The following is a 10,841-nucleotide window of genomic DNA, read 5'->3' on the forward strand; positions in this document are numbered from 1 at the left end:
CCCTGCCCTGAGAAAACTGCCCCGACCCCCGTTGCCCCAAAGCACAGTCAGCCGCACACAGAGAAACAGGACGAGGGACGGGATGGATGGATGAGCTCGCGGCGGCTTGGGTCAGTCGCAGTGTCTCTGGCGGTAGACCTTCCCCGTGCCGGGTTGCAGCGTCCCTCGACCACGCGGAGCCGTAATGGCAGCGTCCCTCGACCACGCGGAGCCGTAATGGCAGCGTCCCTCGACCACGCGGAGCCGTAATGGCAGCGTCCCTCGACCACGCGGAGCCGTAATGGCAGCGTCCCTCGACCACACGGAGCTGTAATGGCAGCGTCCCTCGACCACGCGGAGCCGTAATGGCGGCGTCCCTCGACCACGCGGAGCCGTAATGGCAGCATCCCTCGACCACGCGGAGCCGTAATGGCGGCCGTGGCGGGGGGTCCCCCCCCCCCACGCAGCCCTCCTGCTTGGCAACAGATAAGAGAGAGAAGCCATTAGGCTTTATTTGTTTTACTCATTAAAAATTGCTGGGCTTTTTCTTTTTCTTTTTTCCCCCCTCTTCTTCTTAAATGGAGCTGGAGGCTGGCTGCGTGGAGGAGGTCGGGGCTTCTATCTTCTCCATATCGCCGCAGTGCGTTCGCAATAATGACTTCATCTGTCTATGACACCTCCCACTGGCTTCCTCCTTGGCTCCAGATGAGCTAAACGCTACTGGAGAATACATGCATAGTGGAGACATTAATGGGAACACTCCATTTTGTTCATGAAGCACTACCTCCATTATCCCCAGACCCAAAACAGACGGGCCCCTTGAATAAGAAAGGCGGTGTTGGTGGTGTGGTTTTTTGGTTGAGAGAGAATCCTTTTTGGTATATAATGCTCGTGCAGGTTAGATAGATTATATTGTACTTTATTGTCCTTATATTTACATACAACCGAGATTTGGGACTCAAGCTTAACACATTGAGTGCCACGGACGCTTTTTGTCGTTAGTTCATGCCGACCTTTGAGTGCCCCCGACGCTATATAGCGTTTGTTTGTCTTTTTTTTTTATTGGCGATTTGAATTCATATTTCATCAATCGAGACTCGGGTTAGTGCTGCAGAGTCTCTCTGAGCTCAATTGGGAAGATACCACCCCCTATCGTCTCTCCCTGTGTAACTGCACCCCATTAGTTTAGACTAGCGTTTATTTGAAAACGATTCATAAATAGGGTTTTTGTGTATGCTAGAATATTCCAGTAAATGCTGTTTATTACGGAATCTATATATTTCCCTTGAAAACGAGGGCTTTTCAAAATGCTATAAAACGAAAATGAACCAATAAAAAAACAATCCGTTTCGACAATGTTGACTGCAAACAAGTCATTGATAAACGACAGGCAGATTAGACACATAATTTAAGAGGGAGATTATGCGTTCACAACGCTATCATTGAAGTGGGTGCTGGCATTCAACGGGGTTTCCAATGTTAATGGCTGGCACTCAAACTGTTAAGGTGCAGTAATAAAATCACAAGTAATAAAAGAGACACATAAAATACTATACGGAAACATGAAATGCTATACAATAAGACAATGTTACAGTCCTGTACAATATACAAAATAACAACAATATACAGAATAACAATACACGGGTAGATGTGTTTTAATGTTGAGAGAGAATCCTTGTTGGTATATAATGCTGGTGCAGGTCAATGTGTTTTAATGTGTTTTAACTCATTGACCGCCACGCCCATATGACCAAATTAGGGCTAGCACGCCAGCACTTTAATCAATGGGAGGACGGTGAAATTTGCGAGTGCTTAAAATATATCTTAAATTATGGCTATGGGTCTAATACACCCGTCGCTTATCAATGACTTGCTTGCATTCAACATGTACGAAACGGATTGTTTTTTCATTGGTACATTTCCGTTTTATACTGTTTTGAATATGAGTATAGTTTTGGAGATTTCTAGTAATTCCAGAGAAAGACGCGATAATAGCCCTTTAGTGGAATACACAAAACACGTTGTCATTTTTCGGCTGATTTTCAAATAAACGCTAGATTATCGATAGTATATGTGTCCTCATGCACGATACAAAAGCGGGCTGAAAAATCGCTTATCCGTGCCTTGCTCAGCGTCAACGGCATACAGACACGTTGCGATCGCTATGAAAAAAACATCTGATTAACCCAAGACTGGTAACATAGAGTCCTTACCTTTTTGCAGAACATCAGATGTTCTGCAAAAAGATTAATCCAATTCCTGATCGCCATTCCAAATATAGATTGCGTCCATTGATCCAACGTTATATCTCCAAAACACATAATCCACGCTGCTCCCAGTCCCCCCAGTCAACGTGGTACAACGATACTGCATGCCCGAGAAGCAAAACCCGGATGGACTTTTTTTCTTGATGCACATCCCCAGCCAATCCAATCCAATGATGTGCAATACCATCCGGGAGACGATAGGCGGCGGTATTTGCCCTTTTGCGAGCTCAGACCCATTCCCAACGATAACATCAGGTTTGATGGATGAAAATGAATGGATATCGCTAATAAAATAAATAAACATTATTGTCGTGATTGGCGCTCAAGCGTCGGCGAGTTAACCCGACTATCATCGTGACTGGCATCCAATGAGTTCATGTTCGTTTTCTGGGAGGGTGGAGAAGGACTTTGACCCCAGTAGAGGCTGCGCTCTTGTCTCTGCTGATAGTGGCTCAAGGCGACTCTCAAAATCAGTTTGGGGAGCAGGAAATCACAATCTGAGACCACTCAGTAATCACACACAACAGCCCCACAAATTACTCTTCTTGTCTGTGTGTGTGTGTGTGTGTGTGTGTGTGTGTGTGTGTGTGTGTGTGTGTGTGTGTGTGTGTGTGTCCATGCGCGTGTGCACATGTGTTGATATTATTTTGTGTTTGTTTCTGTCTATTCTCCAATGTGCTTGTATTTGTCTGTGTGTGTGTGTGTGTGTGTGTGTGTGTGTGTGTGTGTGTGTGTGTGTGTGTGGACACTGTCCTGATGGCTCTACAATCACTGACATGTAGCCTTCTCTGCTCCTGGGTGGATTAGAGCGTTGATTAGAGCAGCTCTGCCATTTAGCTACTTTAGCTATTATTACCTCACACTCAGTATTCCAGACAGACACATCTCTCTGTATCTCTGTCTCTCTCTCTCTCTCTCTCTCTCTCTCTCTCTCTCTCTCTCTCTCTCTCTCTCTCTCTCTCTCTCTCTCTCTCTCTCTCTCTCTCTCTCGCTTTCGCTCTCGCTCTTGCTCTCTCTCGCTTTCTCTTTCTATTCTCTCTTTCTCTCTCTCTCTCTATCTCTGTTTTTCGCTCTCTCTCTCTTTCTTTCTTTCTCTCTTTTTATCTTTTCTCTCTCTCAATTAAATTGCCAACGCAAATGATTACCTTCTGTCTCTCTTTCCTTCTCTGTCTCTCTTTTTTTCTCTCTCTCTCTCTCTCTCTCTCTCTCTCTCTCTCTCTCTCTCTCTCTCTCTCTCTCTCTCTCTCTCTCTCTCTCTCTCTCTCTCTCTCCTCCCTCCCTTCTCTCTCAGGAGTATAGATACTTGGTTTTCTCTTATCAATCCCCCCAAATCTCCCATTGTTTTATCTTCTTTTAAATTGTCTTTGTATTCCAAAAGTGTCTCTGTTTAGTAAGACGTGTCCTGAGTGGAAGAATGGTTGGAATGTCCCTCCTACCCACCCCCCACCCCATCCTGCACCGTCCTTAATTGATCTCCTTGGGGAAATGCAGGTGTCATAGCAGCACGGGGGAGGGGAGGGGGGTTATAGGCGGGACAAAAATACAATAATACGAGTATATTCTATCAATAATCAATAATAATAATAATAATAATAATAATGTGTTTAGTAAGAATCTGTATCAGCAGTGAAAACGTCTTGAATGTGTCATTTATTCATTGTGCTGTGTCTCTAAATACAGGTACTTTAGATCTTGTGTACGTACGTATGTTTGGTCTATGTACTGTATTTATGTGCTACATTACATGCACAGGTGATTGATTGATTGATTGATTGATTGAAAGTTTTATTAACAGATTGCAGAATGGGTACAATACAGTACGGCTCAATACACACAATTGTTAAGGGGATGCAGACCAGAGAAAGACTTTCGTCTTGTTTACATCTGGGTCCCCCATTTTCAATTCATAATGAATTGTAAGTAAGGGTGCAATTAGCACCGTGCAATCCATTCTTTGTGGATCCCGCCCTATGTGTGAGAGCAGTTCAGTCCATGCAACGGCCAGGTACTGTCCTTGTTATCTGGACACAGACAGGTACTGTCCTCTACGACTGTGTGTCCTTGTTATCTGGACACAGACAGGTACTGGACTCAAGTTGCCCCAGTGGGCCTTTGAGGACGTCCTCCTGTTTCACCTTTCAATGATATCTGACCACGCACCACGCCTTTCAATTATATCTGACCACGCACCGCACCTTTCAATTATATCTGACCACGCATCGCACCTTTCAATTATATCTCACCACGCATCGCATCCTTCAATTATATCTGACCATGCACTGCACCTTTCAATCAAGGCCTTCATCACACAGCTTTTTACCAATCGATCATAAGTGCAACACAGCAGCCACCAAAGGCCAACAACTACAGCTTCCTGAAGAGCCGTACAATAAACGAGGCCGTGGTTCATGGCCGTGTTTCATGGCCGTGGTTCATGGCCGTGGTTCATGGCTGTGTTTCATGGCTGTGGTTCATGCCTGTGGTTCATGGCTGTGTTTCATGGCTGTGTTTCATGGCTGTGTTCATGGCTGTGTTTCATGGCTGTGGTTCATGGCTGTGTTTCATGGCTGTGGTTCATGGCTGTGTTCATGGCTGTGTTTCATGGCTGTGTTTCATGGCTGTGTTTCATGGCTGTGGTCATGGCTGTGTTTCATGGCTGTGTTTCATGGCTGTGTTTTATGGCCGTGGTTCATGGCCGTGTTTCATGGCCGTGGTTCATGGCTGTTCATGGCCGTGTTTCATGGCTGTGTTTCATGGCTGTGGTTCATGGCTGTGTTCATGGCTGTGTTTCATGGCTGTTTCATGGCTGTGTTTCATGTCTGTGTTCATGGCTGTGTTTCATGGCTGTGTTTCATGGCTGTGGTTCATGGCTGTGTTTCATGGCTGTGTTTCATGGCTGTGTTTCATGGCTGTGTTTCATGGCTGTGTTTCATGGCTGTGTTTCATGGCTGTGGTTCATGGCTGTGGTTCATGGCTGTGGTTCATGGCTGTGGTTCATGGCTGTGTTTCATGTCTGTGTTTCATGGCTGTGTTTCATGGCTGTGTTTCATGGCTGTGTTTCATGTCTGTGTTTCATGGCTGTGTTTCATGTCTGTGTTTCATGGCTGTGTTTCATGGCTGTGTTTCATGGCTGTGTTTCATGTCTGTGTTTCATGTCTGTGGGTCATGGCTGTGGTTCATGGCTGTGGTTGAGGTGTCTCCCATTCATTGTCAATAAAGCAGCTCCAGACCTGATGGCATCACAAGTTAGAGTGTTAGTTCTCTGGTTTTTCAGGGAGAGATTAACACGTTCACAGATATTGATTGAAATGTCCTAGACCATGGAGATGACATTCATTTGTGTGGTGTTGTTCGCCTTTAACTACGTCCAACACACACACACACACGCGCGCGTGCAAACCTGCATACACATGAACAAGTCCATCTTAGGAATAAACCAAAGTAATAAACTCGACTACTTCTGGAGCTGTGCCCTCAATACCCTCCTCCATAAGGTTTTAATGGAGTTTGGCGATGGAGCAGGCTGGTGCAGCACGGCCCAGTAGTATCAGATGCTCACGCCTGGGAAGAGAGGATTATCTGGGGGTGTTTCCTCTGTCCACCAGGAGAGGAGCACGATGGGAATAAATTGGATGGACTGACCTGTTTCATGCAAAAGATTACAGTCTGAATTTGATATATTTCTTATTTCGTTTCTTTTTTTCTCTCTCTCGCTCTCTCTGTCTCTGTATCTCTGTCTCTGTATCTCTCTCTCTCTCTCTCTCTCCTCTCTCTCTCTCTCTCTCTCTCTCTCTCTCTCTCTCTCTCTCTCTCTCCAGAGTGCTCAGTTCTACAAGGTGACCACAGAGAACTACCACAAGGCTGCAGACCAGGTCAACAGCAAGTTCAAGTGAGTTCAGACGCGCCAACGTGTTTTCTTTCAAATCATCTACAAAGACATGTTCCGATCTTCCTCTGAAATCATCACATTTCCTCACATAACATATTCAAGTCAAGTTAATTTGTATCGCCCAAACATCACAGTACACGAAAGGCCACCTGGCTTACCGCCAAAGAAGATGAGGAAGGCAAATGCACTTTTAATAAGAGCTATAATAATTTACCCTAAGGCAACTACCAAAATGCTAGTTGCACGACTGACAATTCCCTGACCTATGACAGACCTACTCAGGCATGGTGTAGGCTGCAAGAGAGAGAGAGAGAGAGAGAAGAGATTGGTCTTACGCTTGGATATCAACAGAGCCCCTGACTACGGCAGAGAGTTTATTCTCAGACAGGAATGATTTATCTGAACCCAAGGACAGACAGCTAGCTGATCAGAGAGACAGACAGCTAGCTGTGATCAGAGAGACAGACGGGTTGTTGTGATCAGAGAGACAGACGGGTTGTTGTGATCAGAGAGACAGACGGTTGTTGTGATCAGAGAGACAGACAGGAACAAGAGGGTGTTGTGATCAGAGAGACAGACAGGTTGTTGTGATCAGAGAGACAGACAGGTTGTTGTGATCAGAGAGACGACAGGTTTGTTGTGATCAGAGAGACAGACATGGTGTTGTGATCGGAAGAGACAGACAGGTTGTTGTGATCAGAGAGACAGACAGATAGAATATGGTGTGATGAGGTCTGATAAATAGAGCTGCAAGTCCATAATATTGTGTGAGTTTACAGCAGCAGCAGCACAAAGTCAACGTAGGACAAAATGGGTCTTATATGAACATATGTTCTGGTTTTGGTAAGCATTTTGTATGTGTTAAAGAATTTTGTGGGTAAGAATATGTGTTACAGTAAGAAGGTAAGAATACGTTACAGTAATCAAAAGCGGGTACTAGAGATTCAGCGTCAGACAAAGTTAATATAGATCAAACAAAAATATTGTGAAGATGAAAGAAGGCAACTCTGTTAATATCTTTGATGTGTGAATATCAAAGAGAGAGACGCATCTACAATTTCACCAAGGCCTTTAATGGTGTTGCTCTGTGAAATAAGAATTCCAGGCAGGTGCCCCCCTAAACATACACTCAGTCTAAGAGCGCCAACAATTAGCATCTCAGTTTTATTAGCACGTGGGAGCAGGAACTTTAATGAGATCCAACTTTTAATTGCCGAACAACCTGCCTCTAAATGTAGTAGTTGGGAGTGATCATTTGATTTAATGGTTAAGAACACTTGGGTGTCGTCGGCATAGCAGTGAAAACTAATGCCAAACACAAGTTCACAGAGAGGTAACGTATAAATAGAGAATACAGCTGGCCCGGAACAAATCCTCATGGTACTCCGAATTGCACTTTGGAGTGCTCCGAAGTGATATTATTGTGGACTACACAATGTGTTCTATCAGTGAGATTAGATCTAAAACCACCAAAGAGCTGCTGCCTGAATATCAATGTGGTTCTCGTGGCGAATTAAAAATAATATTGTGGGCGGCCATTTGGAACGCTGCACCGAGGCCGACTAGTAGAACTGATGTCGGGTCAGAGTCGAGAGGAAGCGGTAGATCATAGTCAGTAAACGCCGCTTGAGTGGAATGGAATGTTCTGAAACCAGATGGAAAGGTTCATGGATGTTATTTACTAAAGAGATGGTCAGTAAGTTTGTTGGCTGCAATTGACGTGTTAATGATGTTAAGCAGCACAGAGGTCAAGAGTGACGTGTTAATGATGTTAAGCAGCACAGAGGTCAAGAGTGACGTGTTAATGATGTTAAGCACAGAGTAGAGAGTGTTAATGATGTTAAGCAGCACAGAGGTCAAGAGTGACGTGTTAATGATGTTAAGCAGCACAGAGGTAGAGAGTGACGTGTTAATGATGTTAAGCAGCACAGAGGTAGAGAGTGACGTGTTAATGATGTTAAGCAGCACAGGGGTAGAGAGTGACGTGTTAATGATGTTAAGCAGCACAGAGGTAGAGAGTGACGTGTTAATGATGTTAAGCAGCACAGGGGTAGAGAGTGTTAATGATGTTAAGCAGCACAGGGGTAGAGAGTGACGTGTTAATGATGTTAAGCAGCACAGGGGTAGAGAGTGACGTGTCCTGGTTTTCAACATACACTACCAAAATTGTCCCGGTTTTATCCAATAGAAAAACATCAACAATGCACCACGCTTCTGAATTCAACCCTGATTTCTTTGAATGTGTGTCGACAATGTCGTTGCCAGGCTGTTGATGCTTTTGGCAGGCGCTCGGATCCAGCCTCTTTCTGACAGCATCGAATACCCTCCATCAGTTTTCTGTCCAGAAGATAAAGGCTGATCGGTCCGTGTGCAATTTTCTTCTTTTCTTCTATTTACTTTTTTAATAAACCTTTATTTACCAGGGTAGGTTCACTGATGCTCTTTTTCAGCCACATTCACACAGTCCATTTCAGCACCACACAGCAGCCCATTGAAAGTGGACAGCTCCCCTAGCGCTACACACACACACACACAGACAGCTGGAGATGGAGTGTTTATGTGTAAATAGCGAACGAAAGGAGGTTGTTTCCCGCTCTCTATCCCAGGTAAGCACATACAGGGGCGACAGTGGCTCAGGAGGTAGAGCAGTCGTCTGGTAATCCGGAGGTTCCCTGTTCGATTCCCGCTCCTCCCGGGCACCGTGTCGAAGTGTCCTTGAGCCAAGACATACCTAACTTCTCCCGATGAGCAGGTCGGCACCTTGCATGAGTGAATGGGTAAAATGTGAGGAACAAATTTTTAAAGCGCTTTGGATAAAAGCTACTATACAAACGCACCGTTGCATGACCGGACACTTATTATATAGATATTTTAAGTGTCCCGGTTGTTTCCATTATCCGTGGAGTGACGGCGGTGACCTATAGAGCCGCTGGTCGCAGCAGTGATTCTACAACTCCATCTCACACAGATGTTAAACCCCCCCCCCCCCCCCCCCCCCCCCCCCTGTCTCTCCAGACCACTAAAAGCCCGTTTGGAGCGGCGAACACCCCGTCAGATGACCTTATTCACATTCTAACCCATGCCTTTCAATCAGAAGCACATTAGCGAGTGGCCCATTAAGCCATGTTGATGATGTGGTCTGCTGATAGCCTCGCAGGCGCATAATGATGATGTCCCTGCACGGCCAATTGATTAATTAAAGCTTCCGCTGCGACGCGTTCCTCCCAATACGCCGTGGCGGCCGGATGAGCCCGCTTCGCTTCCTTCCTTCTCCTAACCGACTTAACCAGCTTACTACGGTGCGCGGAGTGACAACCACACTGTCTAATCCTAGAGAGAGAGAGAGAGAGAGAGAGAGAGAGAGAGAGAGAGAGAGAGAGAGAGAGAGAGAGAGAGAGAGAGACTCCCCTGGCGTGTCTAGAGGCGTACGGACACATTAGCCCATCGCTGCTCTTGGCACAGAAGGCTATATTGAATATCCCAACCTGTCGACTCTCGTAGCGCATTAGCCTTAGCCGACACGTACTTGTAACCGAAGGAGAAGACGCCGAGGCCCCTCCCGGCCGCGCGCGCTCCATCTATCTCCTTAATGAGAGGCCATTAGGCTCTATAGTAATGTAGGGAAAGTGGATGAGGAGCCCACAGGGCAGGGCGGGCGCACGACCGGGGGCCTGGCTCCAAGGCCCCCTCTGGGGAGGCTAGGCTAATCGCGTTAGCTCGTCATTAGCCGACGCTAACGCCGGGATCATTGTCTCCCTCAGAAACGGTGGAAACTGATTAGCCGGGGGGGGGCTCTGCGTTAGACTCTGGGAAGCTGTAGGTTGAGACTTCCCAAATCACGTTAAGATGGGAGAAGAATGCACACGGAATAGCATTACGGTGACGCGACACCGCTATAACCGCCGGCGGACGCGCGCGGCTAGCGTGCGGGCAGTCACGTGACCAGCGCTGCTGCCCGTGGAGCGTTGCGATTGGTTGATTGGATTGCCGGGGGGTGCATTAGCGCGGCCGGGATTGGATTAGAGCGGTGGTGAGGGAAGGGGGGGGAGTGGGTAATGAAATGGCGGGAAGGTCTGGTGTTACCAGAGGAGGGGCCTGGGGAGCGGGAGAGAGGCCGGTAATCGGGTTCCGTCAGGGCGTGTCTGGCCCCTCGTTATGTGTGTGTGTTTCTGCACATCATTTATATGTGCATCTTGTACCTCGAGATGTGTTTACTCCTTAATGTATTTACTACTTACGTATTTACAGTACTGTATGTACAGCAACCTTGTTCTCCTCTCACTGTCTCTTTCTCTCCGTATACTCTCTCTCTCTATACCTCTCTTTCTCTCTCTCTATACCTCTCTTTCTATACTTTCTATTATCTATATATATACCTCTCTTTATATAACGTATTTACTACTTAAGTATTTACAGTACTGTATGTACAGCAACCTTGTTCTCCTCTCTCACTCTCTCTTTCTTCTCTCCTTATACCTCTCTCTATACCTCTCTTTCTCTCTCTTACCTCTCTTTCTATACTTCTTCTCTCTATATACCTCTCTCTCTCTCTCTCCCTCTCTCCACCACCACCACCACCACCATGACATCAAGCTTCCAGAGATAAGATCCTATCTGGGAGCCATGGTCTCATAATAAGAGGGGATATTTTGTCCCAGAGTCTTTTGATTTCCTCAAAGTTGAAAATGCCCCCCAGAGATAAGCTG

At 46.2% G+C, this 10,841-nt stretch overlaps 1 protein-coding gene across 1 annotated transcript in view; it reads left to right on the plus strand.

The window, feature by feature from the left end:
* Positions 1-6,139, plus strand: part of chchd3a (coiled-coil-helix-coiled-coil-helix domain containing 3a) — a gene marked incomplete at both ends in the record, with an annotated part of 89,964 nt that extends 83,825 nt beyond the window's left edge. The window contains one exon of the mRNA XM_084330931.1: positions 6,065-6,139. Within this exon, the coding sequence (XP_084187057.1) occupies positions 6,065-6,139 (75 nt within the window). The remainder of the gene's footprint in view (positions 1-6,064) is intronic.
* Between the last annotated feature and the right edge of the window lie 4,702 nt (positions 6,140-10,841).

This window comes from Notolepis coatsorum (genome assembly GCF_963971535.1).
Source record: "Notolepis coatsorum genome assembly, chromosome: 15".
NCBI classification, from domain to species: Eukaryota; Metazoa; Chordata; class Actinopteri; order Aulopiformes; family Paralepididae; genus Notolepis; species Notolepis coatsorum.